The following is an 11113-nucleotide window of genomic DNA, read 5'->3' as shown; positions in this document are numbered from 1 at the left end:
GTAAGAGGAAAAGAGAAAAAGAATGGAAGAGGAAGAAGGCGCGGCTTGGAATGCACAGGTCTACACAGGTAGACTCCCTCAGGGAGGGCGAAGGGAAGCAACGCCACAATTTACAGGTGTAAGGCCGGGTCAATCTGGGGGAGGCGGGGAGACAGACACAAATGGGAGCTTACAGCGGGGTGCGCCGGAGCCGCGGGCAAAGCCAGAACACAGAGTTAGCAAGGAAAAGGGGGGGGGGGATTCCCTTTTGCCCTCCACGTGTCCCTCGGTGGACCCTGCTGCAAGTTTATAGCTGGGGTTTTAGGGTCCCCGGGTTGGGGGTGGCAAGTCCTTTACCTGCGGAGCCCTGGCGGGCCAGCAGCGCCCCGAGGCACAGCAGGACGCTCAGTCCAGCCATCGCTCCCAAGATCTACTCCTGGGGAAGCGCGGAGTTCAGGGTGTCCGGGGCTCTTGGGGGCTCGCCGGCCCTCGGTGAGGGGCTCCCCAGCTAGGATGCTCCGGCCGAGCCCCGACGATCGCCTCTGGGGCTCGCGCCCCGCCCCTGCGCCCAGCCCGCCCGGCTGGCGGAAAACAACAGGCGCTGGCCCCCTCCCGCCTCTCCTCTCCGGCAACTTCCTCCACCTTGACCGGGAGGAGGGCCTTGTGCGACGATCCCAGTCCCGCGGGGCCAGGGAGGAGGCAGCCCCGAGCGCTGGCCCGCCAGTGCGGGATGCGCTCCCAGGCCTGTGCACTGAGCGCGGGCTGCGGGGCTCCGGGCGCCGTCCCAGCCCTGCGGCTCTATCGCGCTTGTCATCTGGGTTCTCGGGTGCAGGGGCGGGCCACAGCGCCGCCATCGCTCAGAGCCCAGGGAAAGATGATCCTGCGACCGTCCGGCCAAAAGCAACCACGAGACTCGGGTTCTCGAATGAACTTGGGTCGAGACCACACGGGAAGAGCGAGTTTCGTTTTTCAGGTGCTCCCACGCCTGACCCTCTTGGCCTCCCCCAGCCCCCATCCTGGCAGAGTCCCGGAGCGCCACATTTCCGGGCTCAGCTTTCTGGCATCCCTATTCTGCGTCCTGATGGACACTGCCACTGCTGGGCCCTCGGGAGGATCTGCCCTTGAAACAGCTCAGAGAGAAACTTCGTGTTCAAAACAAAGATGTAGTCATCACCGTGGAATCTTCGCTGTGGGCTCTGGACGGTGGGTGTCCCTCGGCTCACGCTCTTCTAGTCTTTCTGTGAGATTATAAAAATATTGGGAGGGCTGAAGAGGACAGTGGTGTAGCGCCTGCGCCCGGCCCTGGGTTCCATCTCCAGCACTGTAAAACCAATCAAAGTAAAATATGGAGAAAATGCTAAAAAGAATAAAAATCACCGAAAACCTCACTGTCCCAAGGTAAGGCTTCCTAAAGAGAACGGCCTTTGAATCGATGAACACAAGGGAGTTTATCCGGGGATGACTCCTGCCTCCTGTTGGTCGTTAGGGCCACACACCTAGTTGCCATCTAGTATATATTAAATAAATGAATGTGCACGGTAGTTTGACACACCACTGGACTCTGTTCTACCTTGAGGCAATCCTCCTGCCTCAGCTTTTCCACGTTGGGATCACAGGGGCACAGCATGCCACCGTGGCTAAGTTAATTGCGCTCCAGACAAACTTTCTGGTCTTAAGTCAACAAGGGGATCATGGAAGCATTGCCCATCAATGTTTTGGCTAAGACTCTGGAATGTTCTGGAACCTTTATGGTGCCCAGAGAAGGGAATTTCACAGAACAGGCCTGGGGAGCTTGCTGACTCAACCACAGAGTTCCTGCAACCCTTGGACCTGAGACACCATTCAGTCCCTTTCTACTGGGCTGGGTTCCCTGGGGTTGCTCTCCAAGAAGAGTTGGTTGTCAGTAAACCCAGGACTAGATTTTGCTTATCTGACCCCAGGTCCATAACCATGTTCCAATGTTGTCACTTTTTTCAGTATCACTAAGGCCAGGGGGACAGAGGTCTGTATGTTTGAGCACCACACAGAGGAAAGAGCCCTCTGTTTGGAAACACCGTGGCCTGGTGTCCAGTTCTCAGAGTCACAGATGCCCTGGGAATTGCCAGGAAGACTGGCTGAACAAATGGGGTTTCCCATGGTAAAGTAGAGGCATCAATGGGACCCCTGGGTATGGGGGGGTGCTGATTTAAGTTTTGATGGACAGAACTGAGCATTGTCATAGAAATCTCTTATTGGAGCCAGGACCCTAAATGCCACAATCAAATACAGACTGTGAGGGGCTGGAAATATAACTTGGTTACTAACAGTGCTCACTGGTCTGGCAGACACCGTGAGTTTGATGCCAGCCCCCATGGTAGGCAGCCTAGCTCTAGCTCCAGGGACTCCAGCATATTCTTCTGGTCTCCCAGGACACCTTCCCATGTGTGTAAGTAAACATAGGCATAAGATTTTTTTTATTTAAGTGTGAGCTATAGGGCTGGTACATATCTGCCTAGGCTGCTACACATAGCTAATCTTGTCTGGTTTGTTTTTTTCCACCAATCAATGAATTATAAGGCAGGGGGAAAAATCTCACAGAAGGCCGAAAAAAAAATAACCCGGAAGAAACAGAGCAAAGTAAACAGAGAGTCTTCACAGAGCAGAGACCAGAGGCCAGTGGTGGTGTTCAGTGACTCTGAAGTCTTAACTCCTTGGGAAGGGCAAGCCTCCCTTCCACCCCTAATTTTGGGGTGATTAGCTTAGACAAAGAAAGGGGAGCAAATAGGCCCACAGAGTCAGGTAAACCTGTTCTGGACCCTCCTTGAACACATCTGACAGTTGTGTAACAGTTTTCTCCAAGATTGAAACATTCCATGCTTAAAGGAAGTTCTTTAAGCACGAAGGTAAAACAATTCAAAACAGCTTCAGGAAGTCCCTGAAAATGAGCAGATTCACTCGGCCCCCTAGTGAAGGAAATTGAAACTGCAAAAAGAAAACTCAAACTGAGCTAATAAAGAAGACTCTTGAGGCCAGAACCGGTAGCTGGAAGAAGCAGAGACTTCTAAGATGTCTGGAAGAGGTTTAGACCAACTAAGGTACCTGGAAAAGGGCACTCTCCAGTCCGTTGAGCTACCTGCAGGGTGTGCAGTGTGTTTCAGGTTCCTAGCTTTCTGAGCTGCCACCCATGCTGGGGTGGTATTCTTGTCAGGGTTTCTATTCCTACACAAAACATCATGACCAAGAACAAGTTGGGGAGGAAAGGGGTTTATTCAGCTTACACTTCCACATTGCTGTTCATCACCAAAGGAAGTCAGGACTGGAACTCACACAGGGCAGGAACCTGGAGGCAGGAGCTGATGCAGAGGCCATGGAGGGATGCTACTTACTGGCTTGCTTCCCCATGGCTTGCTCAGCTTGCTTTCTTATAGAACCCAGGACTACCAGCCCAGGGATGGCCCCACCCACAATGGGCCCTCCCTCCTTGATCACTAGTTGAGAAAATGCCCTACAGCTGGATCTTATGGAGGCATTTCCTCAAGGGAGTCTCCTTTCTCTGTGGTAACTCCAGCTTGTATCAAGGTGACACACAAAACCAGCCAGTACAGGTGGGCTTTAGTGACACAGCTGTCTGAGTCATTTTCAGTCCTGTAAGTAACCCCTCAGCCATATTCCGTCAAGTAATGCCAATAAAACTCATTGGTTCACCAAATTGGACTTCATTGGTATCTGGACTTTGGTCTGTCGTGGGTTCCGTATCTAGGGTGAGTAGAGGTGTGTTGTTCCATCTCCCCAGGAAAGGTTTCCCAGAAACACAAGCAGCTATAGGCGGTCCGGCTGGGAGGGGGGGAAAAAGGCCTCTGGGCTGTTGTCTCGGGTCAGGAGTGTGAAAAAGAAGCAAACCGTCCCCATTTTTGTTATTAGCAGCCGTTTCCCTGTCTGCCTGTTGGAGATGTGTGTAGCTCCAAGGCACTCTCATGCGTTTGGTTATCTAGGTCTTTGCTACGAGAGGGGTGAGTGTCTTCTTTCTTACTTTCCAAAGAATTCGGAGAGACTCCCATTATAGGAGAAGTTAAAGAGTCACAGTTTGAGGCCAGATCTCAGACTGTCACATTGTTTCTGATTGCTTCTTGTGTTCGCTGGGGATGGAGGCCAGGGATTCTTGCATGTTGGGCAGGTGCTCTGCCACTGAAACCATTCCCCTAGCTGGAGGTGCCGTGGGTGGGTGGGGGAATCGGGTAGGAAGAATTGCCTAAGATTCTGGCTGCTTCATGGGGGTTGCGTCTTCAGTCTGAGTCTTTGACAACTCAGGCAAGTCACCTTTGTGCCAATTATTTCTGCCCCACTCCACCTCTTGTCCCTAGAGGTGACTCTGAGAGAGTCTTAGTAACAACCTAGAGGTGTCCCCTGAGGCTTTGGGGGAAGTCCAGTGGGGACCAGCCTGGGTGGAAACAGGCGCTGCTTCTGCCACCCCTGCCTGGATTGCAGAGAAACAAATAAGGCAAACATCCAAGAAGAGAGGCTCGTGGGGTGAGGTAGAAAACAGCCGAGCTTGGTCATAACCGGAGCCCAGCCTCTCTGGAGCAGAGACGAGGATGGCGAAGGTCTATCTGTGGCTCCAAGACCCATGGGATTTGGAAAGAAGATCCACGCTCCCAGAAAGTGAAATTGCCTCTCTCAGAGGAAACAGGAAGATGGCCGCCTGCTTTTTGGAGGCTGACCCCAGAGGCTGATGGGAGGTGAATGAGCCAGGTACCCTAACAGGTGAGAGCAGCCAAGCAGGTTTTTGGAGATAATAAACTAACATTCACCACCATTCTGAGCCACCCCGAGGCTGGAAAATTTCCTCTTTGTCTGAAGGATATAACTCCAAGGGGGTGGGGGTGGGGGGAGAGCATTAGCAACCAAGAGACCTGCTGGGAGCAGACCTAGGGGGAACTTTGGTTCTCTCTCCTGTCCTTTAAATAGATTTCACCTATTTGCATATACCTGTGGCCAAGGCGGTTGCTATTTCACTAGGAATCCCTCAAGGCACGAGGCACGGCAGCTTGACCTGCGTCTTAATTTGTGGAGGCAGAAGGAACAAGTAGGTTGGGGATTGAAACTCAATCTTAGAGCACTTGCCTAGCATTTAGAGCACTTGCCTAGCATTGCTTAGTAGCCTCCGGCCATTAGGAATGGAGTGAGCTGTTCTGGGCAGTAGCCCCTAACCATAAAGAGATGCTTGGCCCCAGTCTGACCGGTCAGCACCACCTGCAGAAACAATATGTCCTGTCTGAAAAACAGCCCACTCTGTTCCCAGTCAAATCACACACAGACAAAAAAAAAAGAGCTCTAACTTTCTGGTATATGTACAGCTCTCCCCCCTCCCCCCAATCTCTGTAAACACACTTAGCTATCATCCCAGGGAAAGGTTGGGGCCCCTTGCTGTTCCAGTAAAGCTTTCTTAGTCTGCTGAGTTTGTCAGCCTCTCTGCCTTTTCTTTTTTCTTTCATTCTTTCTTTTTTATTTAAGATTTATTTATTTTATATATGTGAGTACACTGTCGCTGTCTTCAGACACACCAGAAGAGGACATCAGATCCCATTACAGATGGTTGTGAGCCACCAAATGGTTGCTGGGAAATGAACTCAGGACCTCTAGAAGAGCAGTCAAGTCAGTGCTCTTAACCGCTAACCCAATCTCTCCAGCCCTTCCTTCTTTCCCTAAACCCGGGGAAATGCCTCAGGCAGCAGGGTAAGACATCTCACTAGTCCTGCTTGTCATTTCAAATTTAAACCAAATTGTCTAAATGGGCCCTAAAAGCTCTGTCTTAGCAAGCTAACACCCGTCACACTCATCCAGTTAGTCACTCAAATCGGCCCACATTATTTCTTCTATGTTGGCCACTGCTGGTCCCAATTGGATCGAGGCCCGCCCAAGCTCATTTTAACTCATCTTCGGCCCTTCCACTCAGCTTCCACTTACAACCGGGTCCTAACGCCCGCTCTTTCTACTTCGTCTCCGAGCCTGTTCCCCCCTCAGAGATATGGTGGTATTTTTGTTTGGGAGACATCTTTACCTTAAGCCTTCAGTCTGGCTTTGTTTCTGCCCCATGAAGCCCGCATACTCTTGCTTTTATTTCTGTTGATCAGGTACTCATTGGGCTCTTCCGGTGGTCTGTGTCTACAGAATACACGAGCTGCTTTATGGAGATCCCGATGTGTTCCGTCTGTGTCTTTTCGGTGTGGATAATACTGAAAAGTTGTCACAAGTGATTTTACTTCGCTGCAAAGCACGTTCCGGAAACGGGATTTGGCCTGCCTACTTCAGACCCGAGCACGTTCTTTCAAAGTTTCCTCCAAGGCCTCCTTCCTAGATCAGGGTGACTCCCCGACTCTGTGACAGAGAAAGAAAACAACAAAACACCCCAGGGAAAAAGACATTATGTCCACTTGAGAACTGGTAAGTGGCAAGCCGTTCCCAATAGAAGCTTCTCTTGTTTACCTCATAGTCTAAGGTGTCTGTACGAAAACCAGCTAACAGGATGCTCAGACCGGAAAAGGATAAAATATTAATGGGACCCTTTGTCTAAAATCTTTTTTTTTTTTTTTTTTTTTGGTTTTTCGAGACAAGGTTTCTTTCTCTGTGTAGCCCTAGCTGTCCTGGAACTCACTCTGTAGACCAAGCTGGCCTCAAACTCAGAAATCTGCCTGCCTCTGCCTCCCAAGTGCTGGGATTAAAGGCGTGCACCACCACTGCCCGGCCGTCTAAAATCTCTTAATTCACAACATTACAGTTTCCACAGGGCTTCCTCACCTAAATTGTTAGATGATGTACGTATAAATCTAGTAATTATTATTGTTGTGTTTATGGAAAGATAAGGAGAGGGGAGATATGTTCTATGGAGGTGTGGTGAGGTGTAGGGGAAGGGAGTACCTCTGTGGGCCGTGCTGAAGCATCTCTTCTCCCTGAGGGACCAGCCACACGACGAAGGTATAGCATAGAATAGAGTTTATTGAGGGCATGGGGAGGGGAAGTTAAGAGAGTAGTAGAGGCAGAGAAAGGCAGAGAGGTGGGGGGAAGGGAGAGAGGGAGAGAAGAAGAGGAGAAGAAGCCGGCCATGTGCACTTGGAGAGAGGCTGGTAAGGGGATGGGGAGAGAGGGGGTAAAGGGATGGGGAAAGAGGGGAGTAAGGGGATTGGGAGAGAGGGGGGAAGGGAAGCAGAGAAAGAACAAGAGAGCAAGAGAGTAGCAAGAGTTCGAGGAGGGGGGCGAGCAGCCCCTTTTATAGTGGGTCAGGCCTACCTGGCTATTGCCAGGTAACTGTGGGGCGGAGCAGACATGGCTGTTGCCAGGTAACTGTGGGGCGGAGCTTAGAATGCTAACAATTATGATTTAAAGAAAGGAACTCTACATGCTACATAAGTTATAAAGGCTGTTTTGGGTTTTCTTTAAGGTCTACCTGGAAACTTACATGGCCTAATGGTTTTACAGTATGTACAGAAATAATTATTTGTTGGAAAAATAGGCTGCAGCAATGGTGGAGTCTCGGAGGCTTTCCACACTGGTGGGTCCCACATACACGAGAAGGTCTAAGGTTCCAGAGGCTGGAGGCTTTGGCGGCGGCAGGCCCCAATGACACGAGAAAGTCCTTGGTTCCAAAAGGGTTTATTGTCATGGCGGATGGTGGATGGATCTGGAAGTACCCCCGCCCCGAAACTCAAGGCAGACCTGAGTTAAATAGGGAGGGAGAAAGGGGGAGGATCTGGGGAGGAATGCTTAATTTGCTCTGCCCTCTGGCCTTCATTAGTAGGTAAATCCCTAGGGCCTGAGGCCTCTAGTCACACCCTCTACCTGTGCACTTTGGGAGGGGCTGTAATGGCCTACATGACTGAACAATGTAGGTCTGTGGAGATGAGACTGCGTGTCAGGACTCTGGGTTCTGGGGACGTGGCCAAACGCCTGTCGTTTCTCCCTTGGAGTCTCGGGGTCCCAGGCCCATGCCCATCTATGAACCAAGATACCCTTACAAAGTCCCACAGTTATTCATTCATCGTGTCATTCCGTGTGGCCTCCTTTTCTTAAGGTGGTATTGTAAGGTGTCGTCTGATCCGAGCACTTGCCATCTTCAGAACTTGAGCTAGGCCTGCTAATTAAACTAATTGCAGCTGGGCTTGTGAAATGTCAATATTCTCCCCCAAAAAAGGGGAGAGAGGTAACGTCACCTGACCTTCACCAGAGTATCCAGTCACAGCTCCCAGCCGGGTCTGTGCAATAGCCCCTAATAATATGATATCTCAAAGTTTTCTGAGTGTGCAGGGTAAAGACTAAAAATGCAGAGGAGGCCTGCCTATACATCAAGAAGAACACTGTTACATATATTGAGTTAAGGCTCCAGAAAGCCATTATATATATTGAATAAAGGCCCCAGCTATGGCCTGACACCTCCCCTTAGGAAGTTTTATGATTAGTTTATTGGTTATTTTTACATATCGATTTCTTTATGTCTAGTTGCTGTTTGTTTTAGATAGTTTTTTTCTTTTTTCTTTTCTTTTCTTTTTTTTTTTTTTTTGTTTGTTTTTTGAGACAGGGTTACAGGGTTTCTCTGTATAGCCCTGGCTGTCCTGGAACTCACTCTGTAGACCAGGCTGGCCTCGAACTCAGAAATCCACCTGTCTCTGCCTCCAAGATAGTGTTTCTCTATGTAGTCTGAAACTTGCTTTATACACCAGGCTGGCCTATAACTCAGAATTCCTCCTGCCTCTGCCTCTAAAGTAATGGGAATATAGGCTTGCGTGTATGTGTATCTCTGTGTGTGTAATTACAAATGTCTAGCTCTCAGAATACTCCTACCCTTTGATTCTTGCCAACTTAAAACCTATACCAACCAAGAAAGGACAGAGTTGAAAGTCCATACACCGGGTGGTGGTGGTGCACACCTTTAATCCCAGCACTTGGGAGGCAGAGGCAGGCAGATTTCTGAGTTCGAAGCCAGCCTGATCTACAGAGTGAGTTTTAGGACAGCCAAGGCTACACAGAGAAATCCTATCTTATAAAATCCTAATGTTATAAGAGTTGCTAACTTATTGTAAATTAAAAAAAAAAAAAACAAGACATAAAAGTTAATGATGGGACTGGAGAGATGGCTCAATGGTTAAGAGCACTGGCTGCTCTTCCAGAGGTCTTAAGTTCAATTCCCAGCAACCACATGGTGGCTCACAACCATTTGTAATGGGATCTGATGGCCTCTTTGGTGTGTCTGAAGTAAGCAACAGTGTACTCACATAATTAAGTAAATAAATAAAAATCTAAAAAAAAAAATTAAAGTTAACCTTTAAAAAAAGTTAATGATCTTAAGTTATAAATGAACAAATTCTTCAATGTGCTACATACAAACTATGTTTGTAGTGATCCTGAGTACAAATGTAATTCATTTACAGAGACAAGAGAAACCAATTTATATTTCCCATTATACAGTTGTTTATTTGCTTTTTATCTGTTTTTGTTATTAAAGACTGGGTCTTGCTGTCTAGCCCTGGCTGTCCTGGAACTCCCTCTGTAGACCAGGCTGGCCTTAAACTCACAGGGATCCTCTGCCTCTGAGTGTGCCACAACTGCCTGGCCATTACATAGCTTTCTGTCTATGTTGCCACTGTCAAAGTTAAGTCTGAGGTAGGTCACTCAAAACAGGTTTAAGTCAACTTCTTTAATTAAAAGATAATATTTCAAAATTAAGTATATCAGAAAAAACGGGTTATAAATTTTTTAAATGCCTGAGGAAAACTGGCCACACTTACAATGTACTTGCATGGCAGGATGTCCCCAGACCCAAGTAGAACCCTTTCTCTTGGATGGGACACAGTCCCACCAGAATAAACTGCGTGCTACCCTCATGACACACCAGGATGCGTGGGAAAATAAGACCTGCAGAGCCTGCGATTCCTGTCTCTGGTCAAACCCAAAAAGGACTGTCTCCTCATCTACAGAGAAGATAAATTACCACTCATGTCTCACAAGATGAAGTGGATTCTCTTGCCGAGTGCAGGGTCGCACAGTCTGCACCCATATCCTAAACGTCTCAAACGACAGAGAGGCAGACAGTAATTCCTCTGCCCTCAGTGTCTCTCCAACTGACATATGAAGATGCTGTGACCAGGAGACGCTTGAGCCTAAGCCCCGGGTGTGACCTGTGTGCTAGTTGCCAACGCCCTTTACCCTGGCTTTCAAATGTTCCTTTCAGCCAGAGCTAATTCCAGGGTCCACACCCTAACCACCCGAGTTCCCTGATTAAAGGAGACTGCCAGGTGCTCTGTCGGCAGACGCCCAGCTTTGGAAAGTTATTCAGGACATCCGAGTAGTGTTTTTGAGAACCTTCCTAGACAATCCTATTAAAATGACTCAGTAGGATTCTGTTTCTCTTTTAAATTGCCAGTTAGGTGGTGACTTTAACTGACTCCCTTCACAAAGCTTCCGGGTGCTTGTTCCTTATGCAGGAGTCAGATGTAACAAACTGCGAGTTACGAGTTACGGTTACCTTATCCTTCTCCAGAAACGATGGTACCTGGTACATGGTCTAGCCAGCTGTACAAATTCCATTTAAACATTATTAAGCAAAACGTATATTAACTTTGTCTTTTAAGGTTTCACACAAGTTTGCACAGTTAGTACCTCCTGACTTTTGGTCTGGGTCTTTGCCATCTGTTAAATTTTATTGTAACCCTGGGGATGGAACCCCACCCCGAGGTACTCTTAACTGCTGATCTTTCTGTAGCATCCCTCTTTTAACCACTCTGGACCTTCTTTTGGGACTCAGAACTAAAACCGTTAGCAGGACTAAAGCCTTTTCTACATCAGGGAGCCTCTCTGTCCCAGCAGCTCTTAAAAGCCTTTAGAGAGTTTTACGATCAGCTTTCAGGACCACGTCCACTCCTCGACAAGCAGATCTGAGTACTGCGAAGGACGGGATCTGTGTGCTCCTCCTCCAGAGATGCTGTTTCCACACCAACAAATCCTAACTGGTTTGCGATGGGACCCCAAAACACAGGCAACGGACAAAAATTTAACCACTAGCCTCCTCCTGGGTACAAGCCCCCTCCTACTCTGGCTCCTCCTATGGCTTTAGTCCCCTTCCACTCTGGCTCCTCCTATGGCTTTAGTCCCCTCCCACTCTGGCTCC

At 48.8% G+C, this 11113-nt stretch overlaps 1 protein-coding gene across 2 annotated transcripts in view; it reads right to left on the bottom strand.

The window, feature by feature from the left end:
• Positions 1–430, bottom strand: part of Vsig10 (V-set and immunoglobulin domain containing 10) — a 31990-nt gene extending 31560 nt beyond the window's left edge. For both annotated transcript variants that reach the window (XM_028765527.1, XM_028765528.1), the window contains exon 1: positions 337–430. In XM_028765527.1, coding sequence (XP_028621360.1) covers positions 337–397 — 61 coding nt within the window. In that variant the 5' untranslated portion in view covers positions 398–430. The remainder of the gene's footprint in view (positions 1–336) is intronic.
• Between the last annotated feature and the right edge of the window lie 10683 nt (positions 431–11113).

The sequence above is a fragment of the Grammomys surdaster genome, unplaced genomic scaffold (genome assembly GCF_004785775.1).
Source record: "Grammomys surdaster isolate TR1022 unplaced genomic scaffold, NIH_TR_1.0 164, whole genome shotgun sequence".
In the NCBI taxonomy this organism is placed as follows: domain Eukaryota; kingdom Metazoa; phylum Chordata; class Mammalia; order Rodentia; family Muridae; genus Grammomys; species Grammomys surdaster.
This window is presented reverse-complemented; position numbering and strand designations above follow the sequence as displayed.